At 34.7% G+C, this 22022-nt stretch overlaps 3 protein-coding genes and 1 pseudogene across 5 annotated transcripts; 3 read left to right on the top strand and 1 right to left on the bottom strand.

The window, feature by feature from the left end:
- Window positions 1–1880: 1880 nt before the first annotated feature.
- Window positions 1881–4945, top strand: ANNAT3 (annexin 3). Of its 2 annotated transcripts, none has more exons than XM_086570374.1 (7): window positions 1881–1899; window positions 2224–2343; window positions 2463–2608; window positions 3509–3736; window positions 3924–4136; window positions 4421–4510; window positions 4592–4945. In XM_086570374.1, the coding sequence occupies exons 2-7, from the start codon at window positions 2268–2270 to the stop codon at window positions 4793–4795; spliced, it is 957 nt and encodes a 318-aa protein (XP_086426500.1). In that variant the 5' UTR covers window positions 1881–1899; window positions 2224–2267; the 3' UTR covers window positions 4796–4945. The 2 variants fall into 2 exon arrangements, with proteins under 2 accessions (XP_086426500.1, XP_086426499.1); XM_086570373.1 differs by lacking the exon at window positions 1881–1899 and adding an exon at window positions 1993–2121.
- Window positions 4926–9146, top strand: GLDH (L-galactono-1,4-lactone dehydrogenase). Its single transcript, XM_086570372.1, has 6 exons — window positions 4926–5705; window positions 6222–6472; window positions 6617–6802; window positions 7123–7543; window positions 7904–8044; window positions 8792–9146. Exons 1-6 carry the CDS (start codon window positions 5532–5534, stop codon window positions 8948–8950), a joined length of 1332 nt encoding a protein of 443 aa, XP_086426498.1. The 5' UTR covers window positions 4926–5531; the 3' UTR covers window positions 8951–9146.
- Window positions 9147–9187: 41 nt separating this feature from the next.
- On the bottom strand, window positions 9188–12197 carry LOC147485369 (U-box domain-containing protein 24-like). The gene is made up of 3 exons (XM_086570370.1): window positions 11307–12197; window positions 10923–11223; window positions 9188–10814 (listed from the first exon to the last, which is right to left on the bottom strand). The coding sequence occupies exons 1-3, from the start codon at window positions 12144–12146 to the stop codon at window positions 9358–9360; spliced, it is 2598 nt and encodes an 865-aa protein (XP_086426496.1). The 5' UTR covers window positions 12147–12197; the 3' UTR covers window positions 9188–9357.
- Window positions 12198–18771: 6574 nt separating this feature from the next.
- On the top strand, window positions 18772–21823 carry LOC147485368 (tetrahydroberberine oxidase pseudogene; annotated as a pseudogene). Its single transcript, XR_015200919.1, has 2 exons — window positions 18772–18974; window positions 19937–21823. The product of XR_015200919.1 is annotated as a tetrahydroberberine oxidase pseudogene (transcript).
- The last annotated feature ends 199 nt before the right edge of the window (window positions 21824–22022 follow it).

The following is a 22022-nucleotide window of genomic DNA, read 5'->3' as shown; positions in this document are numbered from 1 at the left end:
TATGTTCATATCTTGAAGCCTTGTATGTGCTACATGAGTTGGATTAATTTGGTGCTTTTTAGTAACACATTTGACCATTTCAAATTTTCATTAAGTTATAACGAGGACCAGAGAGGTACATCTGTTCCAAAAATTGTGAAGATCATTATTCATACAAAGGGTTATTAGTCTGTCTTTTTTGACGTAATGAGAATTGAAATCTAGCTAATTGTATATGTTGTTCATTGTGCTTAATTACTCCATAAGCAATACTAATAGTTTGTAACTTGTAATTGTGTTTCACACTTTCACATGCTCTGGTAAGAATTTGAAGCTCTAATTTGTAACAAAAAAAAAAATGTTGTTTGCATAAATATTTTGTACTTCTGCCGGAATTGTGGTTGGAAGGAAAAGATTAATTTCATGAAACAAAGTCACTCTGGCGTTTTCTTCATGGTCAAGAATCAATTAGACTTTTCATAATATTAACAACACAAACTCACAAAGGCAGGTCTTGGCATGAATGCATCTTATATATATTTTATAGGTAAATTCCATAATAATTGCAAATTCGTACTAGATATCAAAACGTGAATGGCATGGCACCTTGAGAAGGAAAATTATTTAGGCGACAGTGCCAGTTTTTTGTGGGATCAGAGTATACACAAAATCTCTTCTTCAATTCACACTTTCCATCAAATAACAACCTGTAAATTGAAGTTGCGATCCAACTTGATATATCCTTATCAGTTGTCCTTGATTCTTGAGGCAGCATTGGTTTAGCTGAAAAAGATGTCTGACTTTCATCCACAAATATACTTTCATCCACAAATATATATTGTTTCAATAATTTGATCCGATCCTATCCACAAATTGAATGCGTTTGGTGAGTTCGGTTCATATTTCATTTGCACGTACACCCACTTAAGAGCAAGTCCAATAGAGACTATATGGGCTGCTAAAGGCAAATATAGCACTCTAACCACAAAAATATCATTCTAATTCTAATGGGACTGCTAAAAGGGTCTTAAATTTGGAAAGAGTTAAAAATCTAGCCAAAGTTAAGATTTTCGCTAGTAGCTGCTATAATAAGTTCGGGAGACGGACGATATAGTTTATGCCGTCCGTGTGTTAAATTTTGATGGACGGTAGAAATTGTGCCGTCCGTCCAAAAAAATTTCAATCTAAGTTACAAAATAATGGACGGATGACAGAAACTATGCCGTCTGTATTATTTAGCACTTCAAAACAAAAAACGCGATTGGATTGGTTTTTTGATTTTGGGGTGCCAAATTTTACTGGGAAAGCTAAAAAACCTATGTAACACTTTTTAGCAGCCCAATTTAACAACTCTCCATTAGACTTGCTCTAAGAGACTAAGAATATTATTGAGGATATGCTAAGAAGTAACCAATGCACTCTTGCTTTGGATGGGATTAATTTCTATCAGCAAATTTTGATGTAATTTTCAATTAGGCTGTTCAAAACTTCAAACGGCTAAAATATGACAAAAATGTGCTACATAGTACATACTGGTGTAGTGGCGATTAAAACTTTAAAAGGGTGAAAAAAAACAATTTTGTGGACTCATCAGCATTATTGTTGCAACTTGCAAGCTCTAGAAAAGGTTAATTATTAGCATTATTCTTTAGAATGTATGTGATGGAAATTGTACACGTTTTTTAAAAGAGCACCATGTTTCTCATGCCAAAACAACTAACAAGATCCACGCACTAAACTACTTTCTCATGTGGAATCAGTGAAACATGCTACCCATATATATATTATCAATCAGTCCTCCATCAAACTGAACGGGATAGTGGGGACTGGGGACCAATGTAGTTATTAGAGGGTCAATTACTTACACAGTTACACCACACACATAGACACAGACAGAGAACAAGAAATGATAGATCAAGTGTATGCCCTCGTTTATCTTTTTCACATCCCAGATTTTTGTAGTAGCAGTATGCACTCCGGTTTATTGCGCCAAAAGTCCATAACTTGGTCAATAATCAAGAGAAGGGTAGTTGAGTCACAAAAGAAAAGGATCATTGTACACTCTATGAGTCAGAGAAACGTTATAGTTCCTAGAAATGAAAATGTGGAATGCTAATAAAAGCATCTAATTAGCCAAAGAAAGTAAAACATCAGTTGAATATATAACTAACTATATAAGTTGACGTACGTTATTATTTTCCTTTAAAACCTCTATTACATTTATTTATTTACATTACATTCCAGGGAACAAAGCACAGAAACTTTTCACGGATTCAGTATCATCAAACATGAGTACGATCAGAATACCACAAATTGTTCCTACTCCAAATGAAGACAGTGAACGCCTTAGAAAAGCTTTCCAAGGTATGCTGTCTGTTTCTGTCTTGGTTGCTTTGTTTAAGTTTCTTGCATGTTCTTATTGTTAGGAATGGTATTGTGATATGGCAATGAATGATGGTTATATTATGTATTTATGGCTGTAGGATGGGGAACGGATGAGAAAGCAATCATATGGGTGTTGGGTCATAGGAATGCTAGCCAGATAAAGAAGATTAGAGAAAGTTATCAGCAACTTTACAATGAATCTCTCATTGATCGTCTTCATTCTGAGCTTTCTGGTGATTTTGAGGTAGACTTTTTTTGTCCTTGATCTTGGTTTGGCTGAAAAACAATCCATGTTTACAACCATACAAGTATTTGTTTTTATTTATTAACTTTGAATGTTTTGGTTATATTAATTTTTCATTTTTATCTTGGTTGATTGTAACTTGATCATGTGTACTAGTAACAAAGTTTAAATTCAATAATAATTTAGCAAAGGTAAAGAATTCGGACAGTTTTGAAGAAATAGGACCATATATAATATGTTATGAAGATTTGAAATAGTTCACCTTAGAATTCATATAAGGAGCAGTTACTTTACACACTTCATATGTATAATCATCATTGTTATTCTTAAAAGGATGTTCAATTGCTTTTTTTTTTAATAGATTTTGGGGTTAAGGCAGACCCCTACCTGTATCATTAAAATATAGGAATTTACATGCCTTCTCTAAGAGTATAGTCATTAGATGAAGGTTCGGCATACATCACTTTCAAAGGCTTCGAGCCTGACACAATTGAATCTTCAAAACATAACATTACAATAGAAGTACATCACAACTACTTCATTTTGCAAATTGTTTAACCAAGGCCGGGTGATCTTTCAAAATGTGCCTTTGGGTTTTCTCCAAGTCTCGGAAGAAGCTACAACAATGGATGCAAGCAAATGTCAATCCCATTGTTCAATTGCTATTTGATTCTTTAGTCGCCATCAGAAAATTGGGTTAACATCCTTTCAAGACCGGAGAATTTTGTGAATATATAAACTTGAAATTAATTGCCACAAGTAGTCTGTATTACCTTCAAAACCAGGGTTAGCGCGAGTGCATTTCAAGTTAAGTCTGACAGGAGTAATCCGTAATCAAGCTGCTGTTCACTTTTAACCTTTATTTTATGGATTTTAACATGTGAAATTCTGCTATGACAGAAAGCAGTGGTCTTGTGGACATTGGATCCTCATGAAAGAGATGCAAAACTTGCCAATGAGGTCTTAAAGAAAAGTAAGAAAAATATAGATCATCTGCAAGTGATTGTAGAGATAGCATGTTCCACATCTCCACATCATCTCATGGCTGTGAGACAGTCATATTGTTCTCTCTTTGATTGCTCACTCGAAGAAGATATCGCTTCCAATGTAGCCGCCCCACTGAAAAAGGTGCCTTTGATTCACATAGTTTTATACTTAGCATTGAAATGCCTTCTGTAAACCAAATTGACTACTTCTTTCATTAGCACTATCATTTCAATGGAATTGTAGCAACTTCAGCTAGTACATACTTCTGATCCTGGTTTAGTTACTCTTCTTTAATGTGCCGTGACTAAAGTTTTCGTGGAAATGACAGCTTCTTGTGGGCTTAGTGAGCTCCTACAGATATGACAGGGAAGTAATTGATGGCAATGTTGCGGAGTTAGAAGCTGCTAAGCTTCGGGAGGCCATTGAAATGAAGCAGTTGGACCACGATGACGTGGTACATACATTGAGCATAAGGAATGTATTCCAACTCAGAGCTACATTTCAGTTATACACGCAAAAGTATGGGAATCCCATCGACCAGGTACCCTTCCTGTAGCTAACGAACAACCATAGCTGTTATTTCCATAGGTACTTTTCATATAGTAGATTTTCCTCTTTACATTCAGTTAAGTGCTTTTGTTACATATAGCAATTGCGGTATATTATGATATAACATAGAAGCTATGTTTTCAAATGTTACAATGCCTATATTCGAGCAAGTTTTTGGTGCTTTCAATCAAATGTCTTTTACTTTGATCTGAGTCGTCTTAATATAATGATCTTTTCATAAGAACAATTAATAAGTTTGCTATTGATACTTGATAGGATATTAAAAGCTGCGGCACAGGTGATTTGGAGTCTCTTTTGCAAAAGGTGGTTTGGTGCATCGACAGACCAGAAAAACAGTTTGCAGAGGTAATATCTAATGTTAGTTGCATAGTCATCTACTCCAAAGAAAAGCTTCTCATACTACCAAGTATTTTCCCCTGAACACAGGTTGTAAGAGCTTCAATTGTTGGCTTTGGAACTGATGAAGACTCACTAACAAGAGCAATTGTAACTCGTGCTGAAATCGACATGATGAATATAAAAGGAGAGTACAACAATGTCTTCAAAACAAGCCTCGACAGTGCAGTCACTGATGATACATCAGGATATTACAAGGATTTCTTATTGACCTTGCTTGGTGCAAGGCTCTAATAAGTCTCTATTAATGCTCCTTCCTAGCTTCTTTCAGCTGGTATTGTGGGTTGTAAACTAAGAAATTGAATCAGTTTGCTTGTCACCTGTATCTCTATTGTTACAACTCCCCTTCAAAATTTATTCATACATGCTGGTTATGTACTTATTATGTAGCAGAGTTGTTGGTCTGTTTTTCTGAAATATAACCAAACCATTACCTTGCAAAACCACCTATAAAATAAGGGCACTCTAAAATCACAAACAACAAATAAAAAATGTTTAGAGCAGCAGCACAAAGAGCAACAAAAACCACATTCACTCAATCACTCCTCCACCGCACCACACTCCAATCTAGCCCACCTCTCAAAACTCCCTTTCGCCATTTCTCCACATCACCACCTTCATCCCCATCCCCAACCCCAACCCCATCTTCAAAAGAAGCAGAAATCCGTAAATACATAGGCTACACAGCCCTATTACTAGTATCCGGCCTTGTCACATACTACTCCTTCCCATTACCAGAAAATGCTAAACACAAAAAAGCTAATTTCTTTAAATATGAACCATTACCTGAAGACTTACATACCATTTCAAATTGGAGTGGTACACATCAAGTCCAAACTAGGAATTTTTACCAACCTGAGAATTTACAAGAATTGGAAAAGATTGTACAAGATGCTAATGATAAAAAGTTTAAATTCGACCCGTAGGCTCTGGGCTTTCGCCTAATGGGATTGGGTTACAGAGGAATGGGATGGTTAATTTGGCTTTAATGGATAAGATATTGGATGTTGATAGGGAGAATAAAGTTGTTAGAGTTCAAGCTGGGATTAGAGTTCAAGAACTTGTTGATGGGATTAAGGAACATGGTCTTACTTTGCAGAATTTCGCGTCTATTAGGGAACAACAGATTGGTGGGATTGTTCAGGTAGTTTTTTTTTTTTTTTTATAGGTGGATGTTGGTTTTGAGAGAAATATGAATGTGAATATATGGGTTTCGAGTTTGGACCTAAAAGTTTGAACAATCTGTATTGTGTAGGAATTGATAGGTTTAAGACTGTTAATGGATAAAGGGAAACTGCTTGCTAATTAAGATCATTATATGTAATTTGTAACATGTTATTATGGATTGAACATTTTGTATTTTATTGATCCAAAAAGAAAGAATGACTATGATAAAATACCATGTCTAAGGTGACTCCCACAGCCCCACTTACAACATACATATTTCCAGTTTCTTGATCATAGGATATGCCAATTCTTTAGGTTATCATTGAACTTCTGTAATTTTTCCAATATCAACTTTCTTAAACTTAGTTTTGAATTGTATAAGCTGTATTTGTATTTCGTTGTGCATTTAATTTTGTGTGTTTTCATGAATTTGTAAAATATCCCTTGTCTTTATCAGGTTTATATTTTGTTTTCAATTCTGTATTCATCTCAGGTTGGTGCACATGGCACTGGTGCAAGATTGCCTCCCATTGATGAGCAGGTCATCAGCATGAAACTGGTTACCCCTGCCAAGGGAACTATAGAAGTTTCAAAGGAGAAAGATCCTGAACTGTTTTACTTAGCTCGCTGTGGTCTTGGGGGTCTTGGAGTTGTTGCTGAAGTCACCATCCAGTGTGTTGAGAGGCATGAGCTCGTGGAGCATACATTTGTTTCCAACATCGACGATATTAAGAAGAATCACAAGTAACTATTTCCTTGATTCTGATTCGTTTATAACTTTTGATTCTGAAATAACAAGTTTATAAAGTCTAATTTGATAGGTATATGTTCAATCTGGTTTGTTGTGAGTGTTTTTTTTACAGTTCAAAATCTTGTTTACGTGTGCAGGAAAAGGCTGGCTGAAAATAAGCATTTAAAGTATTTGTGGATTCCATATACAGATACAGTTGTGGTTGTGAGTTGCAATCCTGTTTCAAAATGGAAGGGTCCACCTAAATTCAAACCCAAATATACAAAGGATGAAGCATTACAACAACTTCGTGACTTGTACCTAGAGTTACTTCAGAAGTACAGGTAAAGCTATTAATTATCATCACTCCCAGAATCCAATACAATACTAATGGGGTTATATCATTGTGTCAAACTGTCAATGGACTATTGGACATAGACTTGTTTGTGTGTATATCATTTGACACTCACTTTAAGGTTACTGGCGTCTACTGAATATTTATGACTGTTTACATAGATTACTGATAACGAAAGTTCATCCTGGATTTGTTTGATATTTCTCTTCTTTTCCCCATGTCTAGAACCTAACGTTTCATAAAAATGAAAATTGAGTTCTATAAATTATTTTATTTCAGCTAATCATTTGCTAGTTTAGTTGCTTGCAGGACTGTAGACATTAAAGCTAAGTCATCTGAAGACAAGGAACAGGACATAAGTGAGCTCTCATTTACTGAGCTGAGAGATAAAATTCTAGCTGTTGATCCTCTTGACAAGGACTTAGTGGTAAAAGCCAATCAAGCAGAGGCAGACTTCTGGAGGAAATCAGAAGGATATAGAGTGGGTTGGAATGATGAGATTTTGGGGTTCGATTGTGGTGGTCAACAGTGGGTCTCAGAGACTTGCTTCCCTTCTGGAACTTTGGCAAAACCAAGCATGCAGGACCTGGAATACATGGAAGAGTTGAAGCAGCTCATACAGAACCAAAAAATACCAGCACCTGCTCCTATAGAGCAGCGGTGGACTGCTCGCAGCATGAGCCTCATGAGTCCTGCTTCAAGCTCGGTAGAAGATGCTTTATTTTCATGGGTAACTTTATATCACTGCCTGGTTGTTTCATATGGAAGTCATGTATGATCCACTTTCGCCTCCTTCCCTTATTGAATCACATGCACAAACAACCATCTTACATTTGGTCATTGACTAGAAACTGGAGGGAGAAAAATGGTTGTTTGCTAATTTGCTTAGTGGCCCAATAAGAGAAGAAATTAATAGTGTACATACACACACCTTTAACTTCTGTGGTTTTCTAAGAGTTAAATCATTCTCCTTAATACAATATCTGTTTACATAACTACTATTGAACAAAATCTTTTGTGCTCTCAAGGTTTCAACAACGATATACTGAACATGATTTTCTGAGCTGTTAAACTTTCATGCTTTTACCAGGTAGGTATAATCATGTATCTTCCTACATTGGATGCTCGACAGAGAAAGGAGATCACAGAGGAGTTCTTCCACTACCGGAGTTTGACAATGACTCGGTTATGGGATAAATATTCTTCTTATGAACATTGGGCTAAGATTGAGGTAGTGATCGCAACTTATATATGCTTGTAGCCAAGATCTATCTGGGTATAACTCAGTTAATAACTGCAGTAACCTCTTGAATAATAATATCATCTGGTCTGACCTTTTTATGTCACAGACCGTCATTTTTTTAATTTGATGAAAGGGTTTTCTTATTAATATAAAAAGAATACACTTGAGCACATGATTTAGAATGTGTTGCGAGGAAATTATGTTACTTTGTGAATTATGATTGTATATTGCTGGAATCACATATCTGATCTCTTTTAACACCTCCCCACCCCCCCTCCTATATTATGATTGTGAATTAGGATAGTCGGCATTGTTACTGAAGTTTGAAGGATGATCTGTTTTTCCGTAAGAATCCTGGAGGTCATGTTTAGTTCTAATTATAGTTTTAAAGTGGGAATGAATAGGGTAAGAATCCTGGAGGTCATGTTTAGTTCTAATTATAGTTTTAAAGTGGGAATGAATAGGGGCTATGCTGTTAATTACTATTTTAGTGTGGTCAATTGATGGTTGAGATACTTGAGATTGGGCATGAAAGTTTTGTGGGTTTGATCAAGTTTACGTCTAGGGTTTATCAGTTGGTCTAGTGTAGAGTTTGATGGTGGTAGAATCATTTAATTTGCTGCAGGAGCACTGTAATTTGCATTGTTGGGTATTACTTTGTTCATTGTAACTTTCGCCTTTATGCAATATGTGTTTTAGGAACCATACTGTACAATTGCTCTTTATCTACTGTAGGTCCCAAAGGACAAGGACGAGCTTGCAGCACTCCAAGCAAGATTGAAGAAGCGCTTTCCTGTTGATGCGTATAACGAAGCACGGATGAAACTGGATCCTAACAGGATTCTCTCTAATCGTGTGATAGAAAAGCTGTTTCCATTGCCACAAGCAAACTGAGGGTCCTCTCTGAAGGTTCAAAGGTCACATTTTATCATTTTAAAACTGACATGTTTTCATATGTTATTTTGTTTATGTTACTTTAGAGGGTATTTCTCTGAAGGTTTTGTATCCGAACCATAAACACAGTACTGAGTGTGTGTTTAATTGCCAGGGAAAGTTTTATCCAGAATAATTTAAACATGCATTAACATCATTGCATTTTGAAACTCTTTGGACATTTCATTTCTCTGAAAATGATTAAGGAATAATTGGATTGTATAACTGATTTGCAAACAAAGTTCCACTGGAAATTTAGTATTTTCATAGGAAAATATTTGTTGATTTGATATACAAAATTGGGTGGCTAGCAATAAAAAACAAACAAACACAGTAGTAGCTCACCCAAGCCATGCATAGAGCTTAGTCTAAGTATTGAAGTAGTCCGATTGCATCTGTAATAGCTCAAGATGTGCTAGTATCTTTGCAATCTTTGATTTCAATGCTGGAGCACTGTGTTGTGCAAGATCAATGAGGATCACTTGAGCCGGCTCTCCATACTGTACTCTGTTGGTCTCTAATCTAAAAATTCTCTCCAACACCCAAAGGGCTTTCTCTTGAGCCTTAAAGCTCCCTACTTCAAGAACTCTTGTAAGGGCCTGCACTCCTAGGGCTTTAACAATGACATTGCTTCCCTTTTCCCATATCTCATCTTGCAGTAGAGTTGCAAGAGCACAAAGAACTGCTTCATCAGCATCTCTCTCTTTACCTTCCAAAATTTGGATGAGTGGGGTGATAGCGCCGGCCTTGACTAGACAAAATGAACTTTTGATAGAGCAGTAGCCATCATGAACTTCACAATGTGCAGTGGTCGGAGAAATACACAACCATCTTGAGGGTTTGGAGTTGCTAAGTGATTGTGTATTTTGTGATAATTGCATTAGTGAAGTTGCTGCTCTACATTTGGCAACGGGGGACCCAATTGAGAGTAACTTCACTAAACAAGGAATCACACCTTGTTCTGCTGATAAAAGTTGTAGTTTCTTATCCGAAGGAACTGTGAATCGAACTAATATATCTGCTACATTTTCAACTAACCTTATCCTCGCGGGCGTGAAAGCTATAGTGGTTGAACCAAGCAAAGAGACTATAATGGAAAGAAGATGCCCCTTCTTAAGTATCTCTGTTGCCTTTTTATCGTTTACTGGGAGATTACCAAGTAAACCTGCTGCAGCAGCTTTTTCATCCTCGCATGTTGTTGCTGAAATAATCTTTACTATAATGTTAAGATAGGTCTCTCCGAGCTGCTCAGTAAGCTCTCCCGCAAAATCTTTAGAGACATTGTACAGGAAATTCAATGCAATCGTCCTGATCTGAGTCTTGTTTTCAGTTAGGAAAGGCAGGAGAAGCTGAACTGCACCACTTTCCTTCATTTTATTTCTAACCTTTGATGCACTGGAGTGGCTGGCTATATTGTTCAGAGCACATAAGAGGTGATACTGAATTACTGGGCTAGACAAATTTAGAAGAGAGAGCATCTGCTGTGCCACGTCTTGATTGACGAGAATAGAATCAGACTGAGCAATGCTTGCAAGAATGGCTGCCGCTGGCTCCCGAAGTGTCATGAGCACAGATGTGATAGAGAAAAGGAGTTGAAGTAGAGATTCTACAACGCCTGACTTGACAAGACGATGGACATTTTCAGTTAAGCAGGACAGATTACGTAAAGCACCCAATGCACATAGCTTAGCTTCCAGCTTCCCAAAGCGAAACAGTTTAACAAGGGGTTCAATTGCCCCTTCTTCTCCAAGGGAAGCACTGGTTTGATCTATTAATTCCATCCTTGAAATTGCTGTTGCCATTAGAATCTTACTCATATCAGAACCTGCGGAGAGATGGCAAGTGCACGTATCCTTTATGGTTCTGAATTCATTCTATGGCTATGAAGCAAATACAAGGACACTGGAAGAGATGGTAGAAGATTTGTAATTACCTTCGTTAAGGTGTTGTACTAAAGGTTTGAAGTAACCAGCTTCAGCCATATGAAGCACATCCTGAGTGTTACTCGACAAAGCACGCAACAACATCCTTGCGTCTTTTGAAGCAAGACGATCATCTCCATTGAGCAATGCTACCAACATAACAATGCAGCCTTGGATTCTGCCAATCCTCTTACGAACAGCTGGAATCTCCGAGAGAGACAGCAAAAGCCCCACAGTTTCTCGACGTTCTTCAGCATCTCTCGTCAAAGACCGCACCAATGTCCGCAAAGACTCGACATCTGCCATCTTTTCCTGCATACTACTAACTCATTTAGAAAATAAACAGACACACATAAACTAACATACGTAACAACACATTCTACATAATAACCAACCTTGTTATCATCATTCTCAGATGCTAGGATTCTCAGTACTACAATGATGTTGAACCTGTTATCTTGCTTACTTGAAGCCAATCTGTTCACCAGAATTGGAATGATATCTTCCTCAATCACCGATTCATTGGAAACCATTTTCTCAGTAAGCAAATGTCTCAATCCTAATAATGTACATTTAAACTTTTCATCATCCCCACACTTAAGCTTCAACCCAACACCATCCACATCAAGCTCAATTCTATCCTCTTGGATTTCCTCTTCAACTTCTTGCGAAAACCCAATCTCCGAAAACTTGGCATTCATCAATGTTTTCTGTAAAGCCCCAATCTTCTGCTTCATTTCAACTGAAAAATCTTCAACACTTGCAATAAAAACCAGCCCCAAACATCTACCAAGATCATGTGCAACCTCTTCTATCTGTTTAAAAAAACATGTTGTCTTCCCGTTCTGAATCAAAGTAATAGCTCTTTTCAGCTCAGTGTGCAGTGACTCCAGTGACTTTATAATTGTGGTTTTTTCTATGATATAACTTTCTCTCAACTCTTCAAGTATAGGTGTGAACTGATGTACCAAGAGGGCAAAGTCTGTGAAAAGCTCTCTTTGGATATGAGTGTTTTCTGATAAAGAAGCAAGTTCTTGAACTGTAGTTAAAAGTTTTGATAGAAGATCAAAGAATGGTTGAGTATCTTTCTTTTGTTGATTCATTGAAAAGAGTTGGACTTGAAGTAGTGTAATTTTAATTTCTTCTTCTTCTTCTTCTTCTTCTCTTGGTTGGAAATTTGGACGTTTGTTGTGAACAAGATATTCGTATTGGTCAAGTTTGATTGTTTCTTCCATGCAAGACCAAGTCAACTGCCCTGCCGTCCGTTTAGTGCCAAATTTCCTTTTCAATTTGGTACTTTTTCTTGCTTTGCTCCTAGGCCTAGCACAGTTTGGCGGAAAATTTCTCTTTTTAAAATTGACTAATTGTGATGGATAATTAATGTGACACTTGCAACATTGCGAGTTTCAAATGAATTTCAATTGAGATCACGGTAAAAAAATGGTGCCATCTTTGTCCGCATTTTCCCTTTTTCTCAAAGGCATCTAAATATGTCAATGTTGTATATGATTAAATTATTACAATCACAACATGTTACTATCTAGCTTCTGTTCTATGATAGGATCAAAGCCAACGACATTTGTTGCCGGTTGAGACTTGAGATTTGAGGATTTGTGATATTAAGTGTTTTCTAGTTAAGTTGGTAAAACTTTTGGGTGATGATATTAGAGGTCCTATAAAATTTCTATGACTGTATGGAGGGCTTACCAAGTAAGCAAGTAGGAACTTAAAAAAACCGAGAATATTTCAACACTTAAAAACTTAAAATGGTGATGTCCGTTAAGATATATAATGCCAGTCTCTGAAAATCGGCTGTTTATTATGAATGTGGATTTCTCAGAATTTTGTAATATGCCATTAGACGTCAGTTTAGAGCATTCCCAATGCAAGTCATTATGGTGGGTTTGTGACTTTATTTACTTCCAATGGTTCAAAACTTTTGCCCAATGCAAAGGTGAATACTAAGGTGACTATTTTTTCAAGTCAAAATGAAGTTGGAACTTTCAACTAAGATAGTGGTTGAGTTGTGAATTTCGGACGGGATGTTAGATTCCGTCTAGTGTGTTTTTTCATTCTGTCTCGCATGATTTTTCAACTTTTTTCGGTTTTTTTTTAAATTTCAGATGGGATGTTTCATTCCGTTAGGAACGTTTTTTTAGGTCTAGACAGAATCTAACATACCGTTGGGGAAAGCGGCATTGCAAATAATGAGTTGCATGGGGAATGCTCTTAGATTTTAGACGATACTAGCTTGTAGGCCCGTGCATACGCACCGGCTCTTTTGAAAATATGTAGATTTTTTTTAGAAAATTGAGACTACCGTTTTAGTCGCTAACCCGTTTAATTTTCTAACAAATTATTTTTAATGAAGTTTTAATTAAATTTTAAAAACCCGTTTTTTCAATTGGGAGAGACATCCTGTTTTAATAGGAGAAGGATTCTCACTTTAATTAAAAGTGCTAGAATTTGTTTTAATAGGAGAATAATTCCCGTTATAATAGGAGAGAAATTCTCATTGTAAAAAAGGATTTCCGTTTTCAAATATGAGAGAAATTTATGTTTTAATAAGAGATGACATGGAATTTTAATAGAGATTGAAAAAAAACTTTTGTAGGAGCTTTAATATTAAAAGCTAGCTTGTAGGTTGTGCATACATCGCAGGGGCTCTTTTGAAAACATTTAGATTTTTTTCTAACCCGTTGACTATCGTTTTTAATCGATAAATGATTTTTAATTTTTAACAAATTGTTTTAAATGAAGTTTTAATTAAGTTTTAAAACCCGCTTTTAAATTGGAAAATAGATTTTGTTTTAATAGGAGAAGGATTCCCGCTTTTAATTAGAAGTGTTAGAATTTGTTTTAATAGGATAAGAATTCTCGTTATAATAGAAGAGGAATTCCTATTTTTCAAATAGGAGAGAAATTTCCGTTTTTAATAGGAGATGGCGTGGAATTTTAATAGAGCAAAAAAATACTCCTTGTGGGAGCTTTAATATTAAGATATAGACTAGATTTTGAACCCGGTCATACGCCGGGATCTATTAAATATTTTGTGTCTTTGAAAAGACTTTACAAAATGTCTCACACAAATTTTAGAAACAGAATATATTTTTATTGAAAATAAACCAAAATACGTTAATGAGCAATAATACATGGTGCAAAAGTACTTGGAAACTAAGGGATCAACTTTATATAGCCTCTTCACTTTGTGGTTTAGGATATTAATCTATAATTTTCAAATAGAATTATCTTAAACTCGATCTAGCTTGTATAATAGTTTTCTTAGATTTATAGTGATTGCATGCAAATTTTCAAATCAGAATATATTTTTATTGAAAATAAATCAAAATACGTTAATGAGTAGCAATTATGGTGCATAAGTACTTGAAACTAAGGAATCAAATTGAGATAGTCTATTCACTTTGTGGTTTAGGATATTAATCTGTAATTTTCAAATAGAATTATCTTAAACTCGATCTAGCTTATATAATAGTTTTCTTATATTTATGGTGATTTATCGGCAAATTTTGAATCGAATATATTTTTATTGAAAAAATAAACCAAAATACGTTAATGAGCAGCGATTATGGTGTATAAGTACTTGAAAACTAAGGGGTCAAATTGAGATAGCTTCTTCACTTTGTGGTTTAGGATATTAATCCGTAATTTTCAAATGGAATTATCTTAAACTCGATCTAGTTTGTTTAATAGTTTTATTAGATTTATGGTAATTTAGCGAAGAAATCATCACCGTTCGGCTTACGTACTAATGTGTACAAATCACTAAAATAGATTGATTGTTTCCATATCCTCAAAGAATACACTACTCCCACTTGAAAATATTTATCACATGAACGTGTCCTACGAACGGGTGTCGTTATATTAAATTATTCTAAAAAATATTAGTAACTATGCATAGCTATGAGATATGAAAATTATATTAATTACTAATTTAAATTTCTTGCACCACTCTCTATAAAAAGGAAGCATCAAACCTTGATAAAACTCATCGATTTCTTTTTATTGTTAGGCTTAACAATAAAAGTTTGATTGAAGTTTTATGAGAATGCCCAATGTGGCGAAGATAATATTAAAGCTACTTGAATAGCAAGACATTCCCAATCACAATAAATGAATTATGACTAACACTACTTAAAATACAAAACTATATTTGTCGAGACATTTATTCCCTCTACATATAATACAAATATATTTTAGGGTTATTAGTTCAATGCATTTACATCAAGTTTCGATTTTCCTTTAATTATTTTTGAGGTTAGTTTAATGTAGTATGTTACATCCAGTTTCAATTTCTCATTAATTATTCTTTGAGGTTAATTCAATGCGGTTGCATCAAGTTTCCGATTTTCTATTAATTATTATTTGAGGTTAGTTCAAGAGCAATTGCATCTACTTTATGATTTTCGTTAGTTATTCATTAAGGTTAATTCAAAAGCAAGTTGCATCCGACCAATTTTCAATGTTTAATTAATTAGTATTTGAGATTAGTTCATTGTATTTATATCCGTGTTCCAATCTCTCCGTTAATTACTCTTTGAGGTTAGTTCAATACATCTGATCCAATTTCTAATTTCCGTTAATTGTTTTTCTAGGTTAGTTCGATAGTTTACTATTTCTATACACCTTTGCATACATGTAAAGAGTCTGTTTTTATAAACTCATTTTCGCTTTTAGGTTCCTAATTACTCGTAAATACTCATGTGAGAAGGCTAAAAAAAGCGGACATTTATGCTTTGAGATCGATCTTGAAAGTTATATCCGACTTCCAATTTCCAGCTTAACTATTTTTTGAGGTTATTTCAATACATTTGCATCCAATTTATGATTTCCGTTAGTTAATCTCCGATTTTAGTTTAATCTGATTTGCATCCAACATTTTTTGTTTTTAGTTAATTATTCTTTGAGGTTAGTTCAATGTAGTTGCATCTAATTTCTCCGATTTTATGTTAATTGTTCTTTGAGGTTAGTTCAATACATTTGCATCAAGTTTTCGATTTCCCATTAATTATTTTTGTAGGTTAGTTCAATCTGATTACATCAAATTTATAATTTCCGTTAATTATTCATTTAGGTTAGTTCAATGCAGTTTCATCTATTTTTAATGTTTTAGTTAATTAGTCTTTTGAGATTAGTTCATTGCATTTGGATCCAGTTCGGTTTTTCCGTGAATAACTCTTTTAAGGTTAGTTCAATACATATGTATCTAGTTTTTGATTATTTATGCTTTGAGGTTAGTTCGATGCAATTATATCCCGTTTTCGATTTTCCATTAATTATTCTTTGAGATTATTTCAATGCATTTGCATTTAGTTTCGATTTCTCACCAATTATTCTATAAGGTTAGTTTAATTTCTTTGCATTCGGTTTTTATTTTCTTTTAATTATTTTTTGAGTTTAGTTCAATGCATTTGCATCCAGGTTTTTTTTGGTTTCCCATTAATTATTATTTGAGGTTAGTTTGATGTATTTGCATACCGTTTTGATTTCCGTTAGATATTTTTCAAAGATTTGCATCCAATTTCTAATTTCCGTTAGTTATTAGCGTTAGTTTAATGCAATCGCATCCAAATTTCCAATTTTTAGTTAATTACTTTTTGTGTTTAGTTTATTACATTTGCATAAAATTTAGATTTCGTTAATTACTTTTTGAGCTCAGTTATGTATTTGAATCCAGTTTCCAATTTTCTTTTAATTATCCAATGAGGTGTGTAATACTAACTTCTAATGATCCATCTGTAGTGTCCTTGCAAATATGACATAAAAAGTAAATTATGCTTGATTTACTATGTGGGATCATCGAAGATTATTCAGTTCCCGATTTCCCATTAATTATTCTTTAAATTATGCATGACTCACTATGCGAAATCTTCAAAGCTTATCTACTTAACGGGTGATGTTATATTAATTATTCTGAAAAATATTTGAAAATATGCGGAACTATTATATACTAATATTATATTGATCACTCAACCAAATTTCTTATAACGTGAAAAAACCTCACTTTCTATTAAAAAAAGAACTCACTTTTGATAAAACCCTTCAATTTCATTTTGTTATTTAATAAAAAAGAAGTTTGATTGAAGTTTTGTGAGATTGCCTAATAAAGAAAAGTTCATATATATTGAAGCTACTTGAATAGCAATGAGTTCCCAATTACACGGAAAGAGATAAGATAAACATCATTTTAAATGCAAAACTATACTTATCGAGGGCATTCCCATAACATATAACCCAACTATATTTTGAGATTAGTTCAATGCATTTGCATCCAGGTTTTATGATTTTCCGTTATATTTTGAGGTTAGTTCAATACTGATTTGCATCAGATTTTCAATTCCCTTTATTTATTTTTTGAGATTAATTCAATGCGGTTGCATTCAATTTCTAATTTCTCAAATTATTCTTTTTCGGTTAGTTCAATACATTTGCATCCAATTTCCAATTTTCATTAATTGTTCTTTTGAGGTCAATTCAATGCATTTGCATCCAGGTTTCGATTTCCGTTAATTATTCTCGTGAGATTAGTTTAATGCATTTGCATCCAGCTTTTTGATTTCTCGTTTATTATTTGATAAAGTTGTATTTTCATCTAGTTTCGATTTCCGTTAATTATTGTTTGAGACTAGTTCAATGAATTTGCATCCAGGTTTGATTTCCGTTTATTTCTTGAGGTTAGTCCAATACATTTGCATCTAGTTTATTTTTTTGAAATTAGTTGTAACGGTTGCATCCGGTTTCGATTTTCGATTAATTATTTTTAAGATTAGTTCCACGATTTGCATCATATTTCCAATTTATAATTAATTTTTATTTGAGGTTAGTTCAATGCAGTTGCATCCAGGTTTCGATTTTAAGAGTTAATTTAATCTTTGAGGGTTAGTTCAATGTATTTGCATCCAGGTTTCGATTTTCCAACAATTATTTTTTATGTTAGTTTGATGTATTTGCATCCAAGTTTTGATTTTCCGTTAATTATTCTTCGAGGTTAGTTTAATGCAGTTGTATCTATATTCCAATTTTCTATTAATTACTTTTTAAGATTAATTTAATGCTTGCATTTGCATTCAATTCCGATTTTCCATTAAATATTATTTGAAGTTAGTTGATGCATTTCCATAGGTTTTGATTCCCCATTAATTGTTTTTGACGTTAGTTTCATTCAAGATTTTATATTTTTAAAATATTTGTCATTGTTGTTTTTTCCGTTATTTTTTTTTTTTCATTTTATATTATATATTTTGTGATGTTAGTTTTTTGTATAATTGTTTTTAACTATGTTTTGAGGCCGTTAAGGATATATTCAAATAAGCGGTGCTTTTATCATGATCTGAAAAATTGATGATTTGTAATAGGGAATTAGTTTATACAAATCACCTATTTTTAAAGATTTTTTTTATTTAATCAAATATATAAGAATTGAAACACTAAAAGTGTTTGATTAAGTAATAGAAATTACCTTTTACAAATCACCTATTTTTTTGCGATTTTTTTTTTATTTGATCAAATATATAAGAATTGGAAATACACTCAAACTCTTCTTCAAAGAGGTTTGTATACGTAGATTGTAAACTATTAGAAAAGACTATTATTCATATTATTATTTTTTATAGGTTGAGAAAAACTAACTCTCATATTGAGTCTTGCCAGGATGAGAGAAAATCCTCCATGGAGGTCTCTGCTTTAGTATATAGATAGTAGATGTTTGGTACTCGAGGACTAATTTTGGTCGCACCTGCGCGATACTTGAAATGCCGCTTTCCCGCTTTGTTACCTTCATACACCGAACAAACTCTACTTCTGCCCATCATGGTGGTTAGGCATGGCTTGATTTGCAATGCCTTCTACGTGTCTAGCAACTCTCCATCTCCTGCCTTAAACTTGTATTTCATCAAACTCGCAGCCTCCCGAACTTCTTAGTTATCGTTGCTTTAGTTCGTCCAAGGGATGCACAATATATACATCAGTTTTAAAACTGAAATCCTGCCTTGGCGTTTATCTATTTCATCCATATTAATAAACCAGGCACCAGCGACTCATACAAGGTTTGTTTTCCTTACTCAAATCCATTTTCCATTATTCTGTTAGTTTTTTTATGAGTTGCATGACTACATAAATCTTGAATCTAGAACTAGTGAACATACTGGTCACGATGGATGTGTCTAGCAATTGAAAAACAGCCTGAGGGCCGGCATTCGGCATTCTGGGATCTATACATTATTGAACTTCAACTTATGACTTTATGAGTTAGGTCCCTACCATGAATATTGTCCACATATAGCGAGTGTATGCACTTGAAAGACGTGGGATATAATTAAATCCGTTAGGTGCAAATTTATAATCCAGTAGTGATGGATTCTTTTGTGTTCTGCAATTATTCCTTGATCATATACCCCACTTTTGGACATGTACGTGTATATAACTATATAGTCCACCTTTATATGCTTGGATGAAAGCCAGTGTTGTCTCTGAATTCTTTAAGTTTTCATGTTGATATATTTTTTAATTAGTCTAGTAATATTTGTTTGTCGTCATTCAACAAACTAAGAACAAGTCGAGATGATTAAAGAATGGACAAATAAAGAAAGCTAATTGCAAGAACAAGTTGAGATGATTACAAAATTAAGAAGGTATCGATTATTTTAGATTTTTTGACAACATATTCAACCACCAAATAAACTAAGGGTCAATTTTTTTTAAGTGAGAAAGTGACAAGAAAAGAGAGCAAGAAGACTCCAGTACCAAAGTCAGTGGTGGAGAATCACCACAATAATTGACATTGTTAGAGAGCAAGAGAATCACCATTTTGATTTGACACGTAGCAATCTTTCAGCCTTTGAACTTTGAAGATCCTGTTGCTGTCTCCTGAGTGATTTTGTATGTGAAACATATATGTCCCTACATCCCTACCCATATACTAAAGTATAATGTAAAGCTCTGATTCATGATTATTAAGTTAAGTAATTTGAGCTACATCCTTATGTTTCACCTCTGGTCTTTGGTGCAGATCATCTGGTCTCCTATAGTCGTATCACATATGTGTAACTGGAACTGTAACGAACACATATGAAAGTCAGTAATGGATTTCCGACTGTCGATATCCCATATAGTCATCTACCTTTTTTTGGTTGTTCCAATCCTAGAAGCAACCACAGATACACTATCTGAAAACTTCATCCAATGCTTTTCCAACAACTTCAATTCTACTTCCACCACAATAGCCAACATACTTTACTCCCCAAGTAAACCTTCCTATTCGTCCATCTTGGACTTTTCTATACAAAACCTTAGGTTCATTTCCTCCACAACACCAAAACCGAAGTTTATTGTCACACCATTTCATGAATCCCAGGTCCAAGCTGCAGTCATTTGTTCTAAAACGCAAGGGTTGCTGATTCGAGTTCGTAGTGGTGGACATGACTATGAAGGCTTGTCTTATTTATCTGAGAAGCCATTCATCATTATTGACTTCGTTCATTTTCAAGAAATCGCATTGGACATAGAAGATAAGACAGCATGGGTTCAGGCTGGTGCTACTGTTGGTCAAGTCTATTATCGGATTGCTGAACAGAGTAGTACTCTTGGATTTCCTGCAGGTGTTTGTCCAACTACGGCAGTAGGAGGACATATCAGTGGTGGAGGATTGGGTTTTTTGATGAGAAAGTATGGCCTTGCGGCCGATAATATTCTTGATGCTCTTTTCATTGATGTAAATGGGAAACTTCTTGATAGGAAATCAATGGGTGAAGATCTGTTTTGGGCTTTAAGGGGAGGTGGGGGTGCTAGTTTTGGAGTCATTGTTTCATGGAAGATTAAGTTGGTTTCTGTTCCTTCAGTAGTGACTGTGTGCAATGTGTACAAAACACTAGAGCAAGGAGCAACTAGTCTTTTTTACAAGTGGCAAAACGTTGCTCATGAGTTCCCTGAAGATCTTTTCATGAGAACTGTAGTACAACCTGTGGATGGAGCATTTAACAGAACAATACAAGTTCTGTTTCAGTCTTTATTTCTTGGAAGTGTCCAAGAACAACTACCCTTGATGGAAATAAGCTTTCCAGAGTTGGGTTTGGAGGCCAAAGATTGTACTGAAATGAGATGGATTAGTTCAGTTTTAAAGGTTGCAAATTTAGATGGGCAGCCTGCCGTTGTTCTGTTAAACAGGTCTCAACAATCCAAGAAATATTTCAAAGGTAAATCTGATTTTGTGAAAGAACCAATTTCAATTACCGAGTTGGAAAGTATATGGAAAGTGATGTTGGGAGAAGAGATATCACCCATGATGATATGTGATCCTTTTGGGGGAATGATGGATGAGATATTGGAGTCTGCCATTCCATTTCCACATAGAGTTGGTAACTTGTACACTATTCAGTACCTCATCGAATGGAAAGAGGAAGGGATTAATGCAGTTGCAAAACATTTGGAACCAACAAGAAGGCTATACAATTACACGACTCCATATGTTTCTAAGTCTCCCAGAAGTTCATATTTCAATTACAAGGATCTTGACCTGGGCATGAATAGGGATATCGAAACAAGCTACTTGGAAGCTAGTGTTTGGGGCAAATTATATTTCAAGAATAACTTTGAAAGATTAGCATCTGTGAAGAGCAAGGTCGATCCAGAAAACTTCTTTTGGAATGAGCAGAGTATTCCGCCTCTCCTCTCAAGCGGAAAAAGATGGGGAAAACTCCCTTGGTGTATGTCCATATTCAGATTATATTTCTGTCAGATTTTAATTTTGGGGAGGTTCTGCTAACCAATGAGAAGCAACTTATCATGTCATGATGTGCAATCATAACGGTCTAATGGCCTCACTATAATTATTGGAAAGAGGAGTATGTACTAGAAATGACAGAACATTATCTTATATATAGAAAGTAAGTTCTTGGAACTCATTTCTTGTAGTTGTTGTGGCAGTAATATGAATTTCTTGTAGTTGTTGTGGCAGTAACCGGTGTGGGTCTGCCTAACCCTCTAAATATTTCAAAAAATATATATGAATTTCTGAGATGGAAACTGGAAAGGATATATCTATTACTCGATATCTACAGAAGTACAAGGCTTTAGACTTGTTAAGATTGATCAACAAC

Source organism: Coptis chinensis, chromosome 7, assembly GCF_015680905.1.
Source record: "Coptis chinensis isolate HL-2020 chromosome 7, ASM1568090v1, whole genome shotgun sequence".
Taxonomy (NCBI): Eukaryota; Viridiplantae; Streptophyta; class Magnoliopsida; order Ranunculales; family Ranunculaceae; genus Coptis; species Coptis chinensis.
This window is presented reverse-complemented; position numbering and strand designations above follow the sequence as displayed.

What these genes read in the sequence shown, in the direction of transcription:
- ANNAT3 (XM_086570374.1), top strand. Translation starts at nt 2,268, where the DNA reads ATGAGTACGATCAGAATACCACAAATTGTTCCTACTCCAAATGAAGAC. An exon ending in CCTTAGAAAAGCTTTCCAAG is followed by an intron (nt 2,344 to 2,462) that starts GTATGCTGTCTG and finishes TTATGGCTGTAG; the next exon opens with GATGGGGAACGGATGAGAAA. An exon ending in CAGAAAAACAGTTTGCAGAG is followed by an intron (nt 4,511 to 4,591) that starts GTAATATCTAAT and finishes CCCTGAACACAG; the next exon opens with GTTGTAAGAGCTTCAATTGT.
- LOC147485369 (XM_086570370.1), bottom strand. Translation starts at nt 12,146, where the DNA reads ATGGAAGAAACAATCAAACTTGACCAATACGAATATCTTGTTCACAAC. An exon ending in CTGAGAATGATGATAACAAG is followed by an intron (nt 11,224 to 11,306) that starts GTTGGTTATTAT and finishes AGTAGTATGCAG; the next exon opens with GAAAAGATGGCAGATGTCGA. An exon ending in AGTACAACACCTTAACGAAG is followed by an intron (nt 10,815 to 10,922) that starts GTAATTACAAAT and finishes ATCTCTCCGCAG; the next exon opens with GTTCTGATATGAGTAAGATT.
- GLDH (XM_086570372.1), top strand. Translation starts at nt 5,532, where the DNA reads ATGGTTAATTTGGCTTTAATGGATAAGATATTGGATGTTGATAGGGAG. An exon ending in GAGTTACTTCAGAAGTACAG is followed by an intron (nt 6,803 to 7,122) that starts GTAAAGCTATTA and finishes AGTTGCTTGCAG; the next exon opens with GACTGTAGACATTAAAGCTA. An exon ending in AACATTGGGCTAAGATTGAG is followed by an intron (nt 8,045 to 8,791) that starts GTAGTGATCGCA and finishes TATCTACTGTAG; the next exon opens with GTCCCAAAGGACAAGGACGA.